Source organism: Sceloporus undulatus, chromosome 3 (assembly GCF_019175285.1).
Source record: "Sceloporus undulatus isolate JIND9_A2432 ecotype Alabama chromosome 3, SceUnd_v1.1, whole genome shotgun sequence".
Lineage (NCBI taxonomy): Eukaryota > Metazoa > Chordata > Lepidosauria > Squamata > Phrynosomatidae > Sceloporus > Sceloporus undulatus.
Genome location: NC_056524.1, coordinates 272,885,328 through 272,901,170, shown reverse-complemented (window position 1 = coordinate 272,901,170; position 15,843 = coordinate 272,885,328). Strand labels below are relative to the sequence as shown.

Here is a 15,843-nt window from a genome sequence, read left to right as displayed (position 1 = left end):
GAACCTTTTCCTGCATTATTGTCTTTTCCAATGAGTCATGTCTTCTCATGATTTGGCCAAAGTACAAGAGCCTCAATGCTTACATGTTCCTTTATCCTCTCTAGGGCACTGCCATGCTCAGCCTTAGCCTGGATGATGTAGGACAACATGCATAGCCTGTTCAGGAACAAACTTACCTTCGGGAAGGACACTGGCATTTTCCATCATAAGGCTTCGCTTTTCTCTCTGAGGATGAACCTCAGTCGGCAGGGTGTCTGTCGCACAAAGCAAAAGGAGAAAAGGATTGCATTGCAAATTGCTTTGCTTTACTCCCAATTGTTTTTGTTGCTGCTGCTGTTGTTGTGTGCCATCAAGTCATTTCCGACTTACAGCAACCATAAGGGAAACCTATCATGGGGTTTTCATGGCATGTTTTGTTTTGCCATTGCCATCCTCTAAGACTGAGGAGTTTATCACACAGGATCGATCCTGTGCAGAAACTTGATTTAAAGTGAAAACACCTGCAAAAGCGGGTTGTATTTCACATGACATTCAGGGTTAACCTGAACAGATATGAGAAATAATGAGTAGTTTTACAGATGACATTTGCATCCTTGAGAAATAATCCGAACACAAAGTTGACAAAATCCATTCCTTTTTACTTTCAGAAACTTTCATGTTGAAAGTTTTAATGCCATTCCAAAAATTTTGAGTTTGCTGCTGTGTTGGTGTAGGCACCTTATCTGCATTTGACTGTACTTGGTAAGTATATAACCTTCAGTACAATTTACTTCTGTATTATTCATGTCTGTTGTGGCAAACACTCCTTTTCACAGGGGGCTGAGGAAGTCTTAAAGATGAAATGGGGACTATAAAGAATACCGTACTACACTGTTATAGCCATATTATTCCACTTTTACTGCTATGGCTGCCTCCTGTAGAATCCCGAGATTTATAGTTCAGTGAGGCTTATGAGCTCTCTGGCTGACTATTCCAAATGCCCTTCCCTAAACTGCAAATCCCAGTCACAGAGTAAGTGGAATATTAATGCTATAACAGTGTAGTACACTATTGTCCTATAAACTCCAGGCATTGTCTGTTCTATGACTTATGACTCTATGGTTTATGACTAAGGCTCTGACTTTTGTCTCTATGGCTTACTATGAGTGCTAGAAATCAACACATTTGAATCACTGCTACAACACAGACTCACACTGCAGTTGTTAGTTTTTGTTTCAGCATTTCTGCTCAGAGGATAAAGGAAAGGACGTTTGGTGGATTTCAGTAAAGTTGTTTCACTACAATTATTCAGAATACTGAGTATTAAGAGCTGTTTTATGAACTTTCTATGACATATTTCTTGAAGAATGTACTAAATGCAATTAACTGATATTTTTACTGTTCTTTCTCATATGTGTGATTTGTACTTTGTGCACTGAGAACCAGCTGTTGACGTATTGTACCAAGGGCACATACCATTTGACACAGGAGTCTGGGGAGTGGTGGCACCTTCCTCCTCTGGGCCCACATCTGGAAAAGTGTCATCCAGGCCCACATCTCTTTGCAGCTGCTGAAGGAAGATCCGACCCTGGCCTTGCAACTCCTCCACCTCTGTTTCTGTCTGCTGCAGGAAAGAAGGAAGGGCAGCTCAGAACATGCTGACAGGTCAGGCTGGGACCATCTCCATCCTGTCCTCTTCCAGAGGTTTTGCCCAGGGCCTGGAAAGGTCCACCTTGGGGGCTACCACTCCCAGGACTCCCCAGCTAGCATGGTCAATGGTTATGGTGGCTTGAGGATTCTGGCAAATGATGTCTTAAAAATTAACCACATTTTGGTTGTGAATTCAGTTGCACCTTTTGCACCTCTTGGGTCAGTTGTGCAAAATTAGCAATCAACTTAATAGGCTGCACAGCACAATCGATGCCCACTGTTGAGGGGACACTTGTGTGCCAACTTTGCCCAGTTCACATACCTGCAAGAAGAGTTGCTGCTCCCGTTCTGTTGAAGTTCTCAAACCTTCTGCCATGGCATTGAGCTCCTGCACCCAGTCAACCAAGGCTGGCCCAGTGCCTTCAAATAATGACTCAAAAGAGAGAAGCGTGGACCGAGGGAACCTGGGAAGAGAAGCTAAGGACGTTACCACATGAGCCCTGTTCCTGCTGCAACTGCACTTCTCAAAGAAAATGGAAACATACCAGTTTGAGAGCAGCCATTCTCACACGTCTTTGCAACAGCGCAACTGGAGCTGCTTCTGCCATCACTCTCCTATGCATCCCCCCTTAACCCTCCCTCCCTGCCCTGTGCCTTACCCACCGTGCCCTTTTGTGTGCTTTTTAAATGCTGTTTTTTTTTGTTGTTTTTTTTGTTATAGTTAATTATAAAACAAACATTTTCCATTTCTGTTTATACCTTTTGGTGACATGAGATTATAAAGCAAAGCAAAAAAGGACTTACGTATGTATATATTGGTATCTTCAATGCATACATTATAAAAGTGACAAACTTTAGTTACATATATGTTCCATAAATATATATTAGTTGTCTTTATCTTAAATATCTTAAAGAAATGAAAAATGTTTACATTTTTGCCAATCTTAGTTCACTTCCTTTTGAGCTGTATTGAACTTTCTCCTATTATTATTATTATTAGTAGTAGTAGTAGTAGTTTTTTTGTGGGTTTTTTTGGCCACATAGCCCAAAAAAACCCACAAAAAACTATGGATGCCAGCCATGAAAGCCTTCAACTTCACATTATTATTATTATTATTATTATTATCATTTGTGTGCCACCTTTCTCTCAGGAGGGACCCATATTTATCTGTAATTTGTCTCTCTTTAATAATACTTATGTGTAGCTTGTATTCTCGTTGAATTGTTGGTGGCTTTTATTTGCTAGTTATTTCTTATTAACGTTGTTGTTATGTATATATATATTTTTGGTCGTTGTTTGATTGGTTTTCTCGTGTGTGTGTGTGTGTGTGTGTGTGTGTGTTTAAAGTTTATTTTCACTTTTCCATGCAATTCTGGAGTTCTGCTAATGTGATTTGGGAGGAGGGTTGCACAAAAGAAGAAAATAAATAGGATGTAAGAAAATAAAATAGAATGATAATAATGGTGCAATTGCAAGCTCACTGACAGGTTTCCCCTGTCAATGAAAAGGGATGCCCCCCAACCAAACTTTGGAGAAACAGCAGCAACAGGTTGGAGATGACATTCTACAATAAGCATCACCAAAGGCACTTTTTCTGGCTCTGATCACATTTTAAAAGCCGGGTGTGCTAAAGTCATAAGTGAGTAGGGAAAAAGGTTCTCAGCTCAGCTCCACAATAAAACACCAGTATAAGACCAAAGACCAACTTGGGCCTTTCTGTAGGCAAAGAAGGTGGCACTTTTGCACTGAAACACTCTTAACTGTTATGATTTTTTTAAAATTAAAAATTCAGAAACGATACAAATCTCTCTTCAGACATAGAACCACTTTGGCAAAACATATCCTAGTGTTTTTGTATGGTTTGGTTTGGTTTTTATAAACCGTTGGGAAAGCCCTGGTGCAGGTCCAAGAAATCACTGAACATAACCCTAAAAAAGAATGGACTGAGCAGACCCTGCAGTGACAACGGGCAAAACCCAGCAAAACCCAAGGAGCTATATTGCAAGGACTTGCACATCTTTAAACCAACCTGGAAGAGAACTAAAAATAGTACAGACCGAATCTCTCTTATCTGGATTTCCAGTGTGTGATATACTGCATAATCCAAAATTGTCCATATGATTGGCTTAAAATATATTGTGTAAAAAGGTACCTTTGAGCTAAGGTCTAGGCCCTGATACCTGGGAACCCCAGAGCTCTGAAAGCAGCTTTACCTCCGGCGAGATGCTGGGGTCTCTCGTTTCTGCATTTCCTTAGAATCGGCTTGCAGCCCCTCTTCCTCTCCCTCTCCTCTTGTGGCAGCTTCTGTGTCTGCAATCTGCTCTTTGGGGGAAAACAGGAGTCAGTTTGAGAAGGTGTATCATGGCCCCCCTCTCCTCCCTTTCCTAACTATGGTAGGTTGGGCACAGCTGCAGATTAGAGCAAGGCGGCTTCCCCTGAAACAAGTGGTTGTTGTTGTGTGCTTTCAAGCCATTTCTGACTTATGGGTTTTCTTGGCCAGATTTGTCCTGAGGATGTTTGCTGCTGCCTTCCCCTGAGGCTGAGAAAGTGTGACTTGCCCAAGGTCACCCAGTGGGTTTACATGACAAAACTGGGATTTGAACCCTGGTCTCCAGAGATGTAGTCCAACACTCATACCACTATGTCATGCAAAAAAGGGTTGCTGTATGTCAAAACGTGGGGAAGTTTATTGTGTGGACCAGCTCTCTGAATCCCATTGCCAGAATGGTTATATTTAATAATAAATAATAACAAATGTTATTTATATTTCCCGCCGCTCCCTGAAGATCGAGGCGGGATTACAGCCAAAAGAAAGTCCAAAAAGAAAAAAAGAACTTTCCTAAGCTCTGGGATATGTATCCTTGTAGCTTTTAGCCAGCGTGGTGTAGTGGTTTGTGTGTTGAACTAGGACCCTGGAGACCTGGGTTCAAATCCTTGCTCAGAAATGAAAATCCATTGTATGACCTTGTGCAAGTCATACTCTCTCAGCCTCACAGGGCAAAGTCAAACCCCTTCTGAACAAATCTTGACCTGTGATAGGGTTCCCATAAGTCAGAAATGACCTGAAGGCACATCACCAAAAACCAAAACACTTTCACCTGGGGGGCTGAGATACTGACGCCTTTGCTTTCTGATGGTTCAGTGTACACAAACTATGTTTCATGCACAAAATTATTTAAAATCTTGAATAACATTACCTTCAGGCTATGTGTATAAGATGTCTATTGTTATTGGTGTTGTGTGGCTTCATGTCGTTTCTGACTTATGGTGACCCTAAGGCAAACCTGTCATGGGGTTTCTTGGCAAGATGTGTTCAGAGGGGGTTTGCCATGTCTTCACCTGAGGCTGAGAGTGCAACTTGCCCAGAGTCACCCAGTGGGTTTCCATGGCTGAGCTGAGAATCGAACTCTGGTCTCCAAAGTTGCAAAACAAGAAGTGTTTTGACTTGTGTCCCATCTCCAAGATATCTCATTATGTATGCATATGCAAATACAGGTATTCCAAAATCCAAAACGCTTTGCGTCCCAAGCATTTTGGATAAGGGAGATTCAACCTGTATGTACCTGTAAATAGGTGTGAGTTAGTTCCATCTTTATGCCAAAATATTCATCTTGGCATGTGCCAGTGAGTACCTCTGGAATCATGGTGCCCTCGAGCAGGGAAGAAGTGTCTGTAAATCTGCTCCATGAACTGCGGGAGGGAGTGCGTGAAGAACGAGAAGTCAATCTGAGTGCGGAAAAACTCCTCCGCCTGGCGCAGGAACTCCAACAAGGTCTGGGCATAGGAGCGCAGCTCTGAGAGGAAGAGAGGAAACTGCTAATGGGTCTCAATCCTTGAACAAGGAAATCACAAAGGAAGACTAGAAAGAAAAACAGCTGAATTGAATTAGAATCAGAATCCTAGAGTTGGAAGAGACCTCAAGGGCCATTCAGTCCAACCCTATTCTGCCATGCAGGAAATCACCATCAAAGGATGACCGACAGATGGTCATCCAGCCTCTGTTTAAAGACCGCCAAGGAAGGAGACTCTGCCATATTCCAAGGGACTGTGTTCAACTGTTAAACAGCTCTTACTGTCAGGAAGGTCTTCCTAAAGTTTAGGTGGAATTTCTTTAAACTCAGGAATTGAGGATCCTGTGCCATTTGCCAGATAGTCTAGATTCTGACTGGGGACTTGATATCACCTTCTGGAGAACTAGGTATCTGACTCATGATGGTGGCGAAATCCAGACAGGCAGAGTTAACAGCAACACTCCACGATAGCCCTGTTTAAATATTTGGTGTCATATTGAGGCTGGAGCAAGCTTGTTTTCTGCTGCTCCAGAGAACAGGGACAGAGCAACGGATTGAAGCTACAGGAAAAGAGATTCCATCTCAACATTAGAAAGACGTTCTTGTTGGTGAGAGCTGTTCGACAGTGGAACGCACTCCCTCAGAATATGGTGAAGTCTCCTTCTTTGGAGGTCTTTAAGCAGAGGCTCTAAAGGGGATGCTTTGATTGTGAGTTCCTGCATGGCAGAATGGGGTTGGACCGCATGACCCTTAGGGTCTCCTCCAAATCTAGGTTTCTGTGATCCTATAATTCCATGAGACTGTCCCTGCCAAACTGGGACACTTGGAGGATATGGGATGATGATGATGTTGTTGAGCACTGGGAGCAGAGTTTCTTTGGCATCATGTAAGACTGAGAGAAAAGATTCTTGTTTTACTGACCCATAAGCCACATACAGGGCTATAAACACTTTAAACAAACATTTGCATAATTGTTGCTTTGGGAGCTGATTTTCACTGGCATCACGGCATGGGGCAGAGGGGAGGATTAAATACACTATCCCATGCGCTATGAACAAATCTTGCTCCTGCCCTGCTGCACCTGTTGCTTCTTTTTCAATAACATAAGACTCTGAAATGTGAGTGTGCATTTTGTGTATTGTCTGTTTTGTTTGTACGTAAATGCCTTAAGGATGAGCACACATTTCTGCAGTTCACATATACTTTAGACTATCATTTAGCAACATATAAAAGATGCTATTCAAAAAGAAGAAATAGAACCAACAGGATTACAAGTAGCAAAATTAAAAACAGGCTACTGTTATAAGATGGGGAAGATAATAATTTGTCCCTGATATTTCTAAATGGTTCAAACAAAGCATGAGATGTGGCATTTACAGACCCATTAACATTTTGTGTAGGATTCTGAGTAGGTAATCGAAAAGCTAATACATTTGATAGAAAATGGGCCAATGTTCATAATGGGCTGGAATGATCAATTTAAGTGTCACAGCACACTCATTATTTTCTTTGTGAGGGTTTCAGGATTGCATATTATTGTACTGAGTGTTTCTCTGTCTGCATACAGGAGCATCTTGCAGCAGTTCCATATTTTAATCTTAAACTTTAAAGGAGCTGCACAAGATGTGGAACCTATTTATAGAATAGGACCTTGTACCTGCCCTTTAAAGTCTAGACCAGGAAAAAACAACTTCACCACTACTAGGGGCCACACCAATATGGCCAACATGACTTTGTTATTGTTAACTGCCCTTGAGTTGATCCATGGTGAGAGTGAAACATCACCAAGACTCTCTGTCTTCTACTGCTCTGCTTAGTTCTTGTAAACTCATACAGTGGTACCCCGGGATACGAAAGCACCGCCTTACGAAATTCCCGGGATACGAAAAAAATCAATAGGAAAAAACTGTTCCGGGTTACGAAGGTTTTTTCGGGTTACGAAAAAATTTTTGGTGCTTTTCGGCGCTATTTCGCACGAAATCGCGGCTTTTCCCCATTAGCGCCTATGGCTTTTTCAGCTTACGAAGGATTTCGGGTTACGAACGCGGCGGCGGAACGAATTATTTTCGTAACCCGGGGTACCACTGTACTCATAATCTCTTAAACAGAGTCCATCCATCTAGTATGTGGCCTTCCTCTCTTTCTGCTTCCCTCCACCTTTCCCAGCATTATTGTCTTTTCCAATGAGTCTTTCCTTCTTCCAGGGAGGTTTCCAGCTTGATCTGCTCTAGGACCCATTTGTTTGTCCTTTTGGCTGCTGTCCATGGGATCCTCAGCACTCTTCTCCAGAAACACATCTCAAATGAATGGATTTTCTTCCTATCCGCTTTCTTAAACATCATACAGAGGACTTTATCACACAGGAGGCAAAGCACCCAAATGCCGAGGATAAACGGGGTTTAAATCAGGGAATATGTGGGATTGTTTTCAGACACATCGGGCAACTTGAGCATTAACGCAACATTAACCCATTCAGAAAGTGGGCAAAATCACGCCACTTTTATGCAGAGAGATTTTTTAAAAAATTCTAGAAGAACAGATTTACGAAGATCAAAACGGATTCATCCCTAACAGATATATAAGAAACAACTTAAGAAATGTATTAAACCTAATACAGAATTTTGAAAAACATAATGAGAAAAAACTAGCAATGTCATTTTTTGATGCAGAGAAAGCTTTTGATAGGGTGATTTTGGCTTTTATGCATGAAGTATTAAAGAGAATGAATATAGGTGAGAAATTTGAAAAATGGATTAAATATATATATAAGGAACAAAGAGCACAACTAATAATGAAAAAACAGAATATATAAGACTAAATAAAGGAACAAGACAGGGATGTCCCGTCTCCTTTACTGTTCATAATGGTGTTGGAGATATTGATCAACAGAATTAGAGATGATTTGGATATTAAAGGAGTAACTTTCAGAGGATATACATATAAAATTAAAGCTTATGCAGATGATCTAGTGTGCTTTTTAGAAAATCCTACACAAAGTATTGAAAAATTGTTGGAGACTATTCAGGAATATGGTAAAGTTGCCAGATTTACAATCATTTATGAGATATTCCCTGATTTTAAACCCTGTTTATTCACTGGATTTGGGCGCTTCCCTTCCGTGTGGCAAGGTCTACTGACAGAAACAGACAAAAAACACTTCTCTTTCTGTACTTTCTGGTTTTGTTTGCAATGCAGTAAGGCTCCAAGAGTTCCCAAAAGGGACATTTCCACACTCTGTCCAGGTCCTCATTCCCACTTACAAATAAATTGGTTTGCAATTTGAATCGATGGATCGATTCAACAACAGAGAGTGGTTCACACTACATTTGCCCAATTGCTTTTGTTCCTTGTAAAATAACCCACTTGTGGTTCACATTTATGAATTAATCAATTCAAAATGAACCCACTCCAGCCAGTCAAAGGGGAAATGTAAATGTATTCTGATCCACATCTGGTTCACACTTGCGCAGAATTGATTTATCCAAAAAGATGCAGAAAAAATCAGCATCAAAAGGCGTGGGTTAAATGGGTCTAGCGCATGGCCCCTCTCTCTGAATTGCTTCAGCAATTCAGTTCAAGTGGGAACCAGGGTCCTTTGAACCGGTTCAAACCAATTTGCGATCTAGTTTAAAATGTAGTGGGGATCAGGCCCCTGACTCTTATTGCAACCCACCTGCTTCTCCCACAAAAGTACCCTCAGTTTTCAGTAACTATATCAGCAGAAGCTGAGGGGTTGACCTTCAACCAGCCAAAGGAAGGTTGCGACTGTTCCATCTCCCACAGTAGATATCCCAAGCTGAGCACTAGCCTTGTGAGCAGGGCAGGAGCCCCAAGAAATGATGCTGATGAGAGATGATCCTCTTCTCAAAATGACCACCCTTTAGAGGAAAAACAATCTTTTACATAGACTCGATTAAGCCAGGAATGCCACACGAGACACAGAACAATCAGCTCCTCAAGTGCCCAGCCTGGGAAAGACAATGGAGCCACAAGGGATCCCTCAGCAAGATGCCAAGAATCCAGTCTAAATTACTTTGGAGTTGGGCAAAGAAAAGAAAAGACATTTCAATTGAACATTCCTTTTGGCAAAGAAAGCCTGTCTCAAGAGATGGAAAGTTAACAACCAGCAGTGCAAAATTCTCCAGTATAAGAAGAGGTTTTGCTCATACAAATGACCTAGTGATGCATCTGCTTTTTATACCTTTTTGCTTGCAAGGAGGAGAGTAGGGAAGGCATTTGAGACACTCAGAGACATCCAGTCTTTTCCCCCCATAATCACAACTCGGTTTTAATGTTAATTTGAGCAGAAGGGCGTTAAACTGTGAATGCTGTCTTTTGGGATTTGCCCCTTTCCGCAGAAGATGTACATCGCTCTGTGGCTCCGTTAAGGAAATGCAAAAGCAAGCACAGAGAAAAGGCCACAATCCAATGCAGGTCCAAGATGTGTCAGGTCTGATCGCCAGACTTAATCTCTGAAAGGACAGGTGACATAAGCTGCATCTGCACTGCAGAAATAATGTAGTTTTACACCACTTTAACCTCCATGCCTCAATGCTATGGAATTCTGGGAACTGTAGTTTGGCGAGGTATTTAGCCTTCTCTGCCAGTGAGCTCTGGTGCCACAACAAACTATAAATCCCAGGATTCCATAGCATTGGGCCATGGCTGTTAAAGCAGTGTCAAGTTCCATTATCTCTGCAGTACAGATGCAGCCATAGAGGTTCTTCTGCTCAAGAGTCTTTCTCTTTTGTCAGAGGACGATCACACGACTGAAATTGGAAGTATAATGCAGTGTCATCCTGAACGGAATCATGTGTATTGACGTTATTGCGTGAAAGGTTACCACACGCAATCGCTGGCAGTCCGAACGCACTCCAAACGCAATCACGCATCAATCCACAGTTACAGTAAGTAAATTCGGTGAACTAACAAAGTCACAAACCCTGTTCCTAGGCAACTTCGCACTCAGTGCGCTGTTGTTTGGTGTGATGTGCATGTCTCCTTTGGTCCTGATTCCCCCCCCCCCCCCCCCAAAACTTGGAAGGGGGGGTTCCCATAAAGCCAGGCTGCAATTCTGCTTCCATTTTGCATTGCTGAGGGGGGTCTATTGCCTGCTAATGAAGAGGCATGGACCGGGAGCTACTGGATAACCATGATATTCACGATTTAATGTTACAAGAGTGAATATACGCTCGTTTTAATGTGAATAGAGCATGTTCTTTCAACCCTTCTTCCCGCCCCCCGTCCCCCAACCTCTTTTGTAAATTGTGGATTCCTTGGTTCCTCTCTCTCACTTGACTAAATATCCATCTGGAGTCTCACTGAGCATGCGCAAGGGGGCCAATGCGCAACTAAGAACCCACCGATGTGATGGCTTTCTTTGCATAGAATCTGGGTCGCGTTCGGGGAGGCCATTACTGCGAATTTAAGGTGTGATAAGTAATTGCGTGAATTTTCAGATTGACCTCACTATCTTCTCTTTCAAAATTGAGAGCCTCCTGTCCCATTTGATAAACTCCTTAGATAGATGGATAATGCCTCTCCCAATGAGAGGCAAGGGAGAAAGGAGCTCTGCACATGCTCAAAGATATTACAGTGGACCCTTGTCCACTGTATGGGGTTTGGTTCCAAGATCCTCCGTGGATGTTTAGTCATATTTAAACATATCTTATTCAATACAACCCCACATCTGCCCTGCCTTCAGTTCCATATGCCATTACAATACGCTACAATCAGAGACCACTCCTTCTCTATCCTTTCCACAACTTTGTTATTCAAACAAGTTGTAAGTTTGTCCATTTCCACTAATTCCATCATTTTAATAACCACTCCTCTAATAAATAAATAAATAAATAAATAAATATTTTAAAATTATATAAAAATAAAATTTTGATACTTGAAATTTTAATTTTTTTTAAACTTGGGGGCCTCTCCTTTCTCCTCTCGCTGAGCCTCACCCCACTGACACCGTCTCTTACACCGTTTTAAATGGAAACAGGTGAATGCCACAGCCCATTTCTGCCAAAATGCAGATGTTTTGGGGAGCAGTACGCACCCCATGCACCCCGTAGTGATGCCACTGCAACGTGCCTTAAGAGCCCTTTAAGAACATCTAGTAATTCGGTACTGATATATAGAGAGGATTTTGGACTGGAGGAGGAATGAGAAGACTCTGGAAGATTTTCTCAAGTCATTTAATTCTCTCAGTAATAGTATCCAATTTGATGCCCACTGTGAATGTAATGAAATCCATTTTTGGCTATGTTAGTCAGAAGAGAAGAAATCAGAAATCCATGGCTAGCTCTCTCTCGCTCTCTCTCTCTCTCTCTCTCTCTATATATATATATATATATATATATAATCTCTTGTGAATAGAATACTTATTTAATATTTTGATGGCCCACTCTCTTAAGATATAAGCTGTCAAAAAATCCATTCCTAAAAGTTAAAAGAAATGCTTAGAACAGAACTTTTGAAAAGGATCCAAGATCATTGACTTGTGACAGAGAAAAGTACCTACAGTAGCATTAGTAAAGCTGCTTGTGTAACAGACATGGACCTTTTTTTTAAAAAAGCACAATAAGAAAGAGCATTCACAAAGAGGATAAGTTACAACCTCACTTTTGATACTGGGACACAAAGGCTTCGGGGTAACATCAGAAAATATTGGCACATTCTCTTGGCTGTTCATGAGCATCAAGAAAAGTCCCCTTGTTTTGTTCCAAACATCCTCAGCGTTTGTGATATACTAGCCGAACATGAACGGAGCTTCATTCCACTCTCACCATCTCTTAGAGCATTTGAAAGGGAAGCAGATGAATGCCACAACCCTTTTCTGCCAAAAGGTAGCTCTTTGAGGAGCAGTGGAGGGAGGTGTCACTCCCCCTTAGGGTCTCACCTGATCCGGTCCATATACTCCAAACCCCCCTATTGAGACCACTGCAGTGGCCCCTCCACAATTTTCTGGGGTTAGGGGCACAGGACCCCCATGAAAATGGGAAAACAGCAAAAACAAACCCACTGTTTTTATTAAGATGAGACAATACCTCTCTGGGACTCTCTAGGTCCTCCAGTGCTCCTCTGTGGTCACCATCTGCCAGAAGCTGACCACAGAATGAAATAACAACAACAACAACAACATTTTATTTATATCCTACCTCTCTGATTGGATCGAGGTGGCTTACAGCAAGGGTAAAAAATACAATTCAGAATACAATACAGAATTGCACTGGAGGATCTATACCTAGAAAGATCATACTGATCAAATCCGTGAATAATCAAATCTGTAAAAGTCAAATCCATAAACACTGAGGGCCAACTGTACCTGTCCAGTTTAGGACCCAGGCATTTCAAGCTAAGCTTCCTCCAAGCCAACTGTTCCCACAGCACTTACCACATTGTTGCCTCTTTGTCTTGCATTTCTCATCTGCAGCATGGGCGCAAGCTGCTGGGTTGGCAGAGGGGGAGCAGAGGTGGCCATAGAAGGCACACAAGTGGCTGAGCTCTGCTTGCTGCTTTTCAGGAGGCAGCTGAGCCAAAGCTAGCAACTCGAAACAGGTGGGCTCCCGGTTGGATGGTGATTCTGGGTGTGGAGGATGACAGGTGGAGCATTAACAGCAGGGAAGGGGAAGGGAGTGTGGTTGGCACCATGACCTCTGGCAAGGAAAGGTGCAATTCACAGAGGAAGGAGCACAATGTGGATTTCTATACCTCTTCATAGTAAACTAAGCATTCTGTATGTGGTTTACAATCTGTAAGCCCATTGCTATCAACAAGCTGGGTATTCATTTTACCGACCTACAAAAAGACTGAAGGCTGAGTCAACCTGGAGTCCTGCGGGATCAAACTCACAAAATTGTGGCCGCAGAACCCGCATTTAACCACTGTGCCACCAGGGCTCCATGACTACTCTATCATGGCTGCCATTTTGGTGGTAATCGAGATAACAGAGCGACAGGAAAACAATATACTAACAAAAACCCCAATGGTTGCTTTTTGAATGCAGTTTTTGGGACAATGTAGGGATCCAGTGTGGTGTAGTGCTTTGAGTGTTGAAGGACAACCCTGAAGACCAGGGTCTGATTCCTTGCTCAGCCAATGACATTGTACAAGTCACACACTCTCAGCCTCAGGGGTATAGAAATGTAAATGCTATTGGTATTGCTAATGCTTCCCAGCTTGGCACAACCTGTAGTGGCCTAGCTGTTTTCCGTCTGCAATTGACATCCTGTGTGTTCTATCCCCTGATGGGGCAGAAGAGAAGCAAGCTCCATGGGTTCCTCTGCCATTCGTTGCACTCACTTTCCATCTGCTGTTGTATCCAGTCTGTGAAGGCAGCAACGCGGGTGTAGACGCCAGGCTTCCCACGCTCTCCGCAGCCATCGCCCCAGGAGGTGATTCCATAGAGCTCATAGTGCTCAGACGCAGGGTCCCAGCAAGTCAGGGGACCCCCTGAGTCTCCCTGAAAGGAAATGGGCAACAATATATTAGTGCAGGAAGAGAACAAGGGGCCCAGTTAGAACAAATGCTAGTGCAGCACATAACTCCACAGTGGTGACTGGCAGCTCTGAAAGCAGCACAGTGGCGAATCTGCTTTAAAGGAGCTGTCCAAGCTTCTGGGAAAGTCTGCATGGTGTAGTGGTTTGAGTGACAGATTGAGGCCCTGTCTGTATGGGCCAAATAAAACAGCCTCTCCGCATCCTCTTGAAATGACAAAGAGAGCAACGCATGACCCAAACCCTGGTTCTGGTGCAAACAGATCAGGTGGTGGTGCCCATTCAGCACTGGAATTGGGGGATGTCCCTGTTCTGCTGTGTGTTGTGTGCTTTCAAGTCATTTCTGGCTTATGGAGAACCTACCCTGGGGTTTTCTTGGCAAGATTTGTTCAGAGGAGGTTTGCCATGGCTTTTCTCTGAGGCTGAAAGAGTGTGACTTGCCAAAGGTCACCCACTGGGTTTCCAATGTCTCCCTTAAAGCATAGTAGAATAACTCCTTGTTTGCTCTTGATCTTCTCAGAAGATACTCCATCCCAGTTAGGGTTGCCATAAGTCAGGACCTCCAAACCGGGACAAATGTAGGACAAATGTAGGACAAATTTTTCAAATGTAGGACACATTTTTAAAAAATGGAGGACACATGAAAAAATTGATTTTTTTTAAAAAAAATGTTAATATAAATGCCTGTTTCTTAGGCATGATCAAAATGGAGGACATTTGGGCATTATTTCTAGGCAGATGGCAGAAATGGACTTCCCTTTCTGGCAAAACACCCCCGACCTCCATTCCAAAACACACACGACAGCACATTTGGGCATTTCACATGGCTTTACTGAACATGGCCTCTTGCATCAGAGGCTTATTCCATAACCAAACTCCTTGGGTTTAACACTTAGCATGGTTTAACATGGCTATGCATATTGAACATGTCAAGGTGGTTTCACCATTCTTGCACCAAGTGTACTTCTCAGAAGTGTGTGTCAAGGGACTTTGGTTTTTCTTCACTGCGCATGAGTTTGTAAAAATCACAGCAATTTACATTGGCCTTGCCTCAGAACCAAAACCACACAGAAAAGGCACTTTGGAAAGTCACACTCTCTCGGCTTCTGAAACAGTGCATGCATGCCTCTCAAGCTGACCCACTCATATCATCTTCATCATCATCATCACCACAACACTATCACTGTCAAAGTAAGAGAGACTTGTTAGCATTAAAAGCACCCCCCCCAAAAAAAAACCCACCTTGAGGCCTCTCTGGCCACTCACTCACCACCTCCTTCCCCACCTCCTTTTCCTCCTCCTCCTCCTCCCCCCTTCCATTCGCCTGGGGGCTGGGGCGGATGGGACGGAGGAGGAGGGTGGCAAGCGGTTGCGTGCAAGGCGGGGAGGTGGCGCGCGGCTGCATGCAGGAGGCGAACCGCCTCCAGCCTTGTGTCCTCCACGCGGCCGCGCGGCCTGGAAAAGAGGGGGCGGAGGAGGAGGTGGTGAGTGGCGCAGCTGCGCGGGGAGGCAAAGGCGGACGGAGCCAGTGCCTCTTGCGCTCGGGCGCACCACCCTCCCCGCGCGGCCGCGCCACCTTCCCCCGCCTCCTCCGCCCCCTCTTCTCCTCCTCCCTGCGCGCCCGCGCGCAAGAGGCGCTGGCTCCGTCCGTCTTCGCCTCCTCCATGCAGGCGGGTGCGAAGCCTGGGGGCGAGGGGGCGGAGGAGGAGGGTGGTGCGGGTGTGCGGGGAGGTGCCTCCTCCGCCCCAGGCAGGCCTCGCTGCCCTCCTCTTCCTCCCTGCCTCCCCAAGGAGGAGGAGGAGGGCAGCGAGGCCCTGCAGGCCGCAGCAACTCGGCTGCAACCGGGGGGTCCCGGTTTTTGGGCTGCATCTGTGCCGGGAGGGGCCCGGGTCCCCCAAAATCAGGAAATACACGGGTGCAGCCGGGT

General features: G+C 43.9%; 1 protein-coding gene across 1 annotated transcript in view; it reads right to left on the bottom strand.

Annotated features, from left to right (window-relative positions):
- The window catches only part of PRSS56 (serine protease 56), a 43,006-nt gene that overhangs the window by 6,185 nt on the left and 20,978 nt on the right, over positions 1–15,843 (bottom strand). Inside the window, exons 9-15 of the mRNA XM_042460698.1 lie at positions 13,723–13,882; positions 12,815–13,003; positions 5,263–5,424; positions 3,844–3,952; positions 1,952–2,093; positions 1,456–1,603; positions 177–254 (exon numbers count right to left, since the gene is read on the bottom strand). Coding sequence (XP_042316632.1) covers positions 177–254; positions 1,456–1,603; positions 1,952–2,093; positions 3,844–3,952; positions 5,263–5,424; positions 12,815–13,003; positions 13,723–13,882 — 988 coding nt within the window. The remainder of the gene's footprint in view (positions 1–176; positions 255–1,455; positions 1,604–1,951; positions 2,094–3,843; positions 3,953–5,262; positions 5,425–12,814; positions 13,004–13,722; positions 13,883–15,843) is intronic.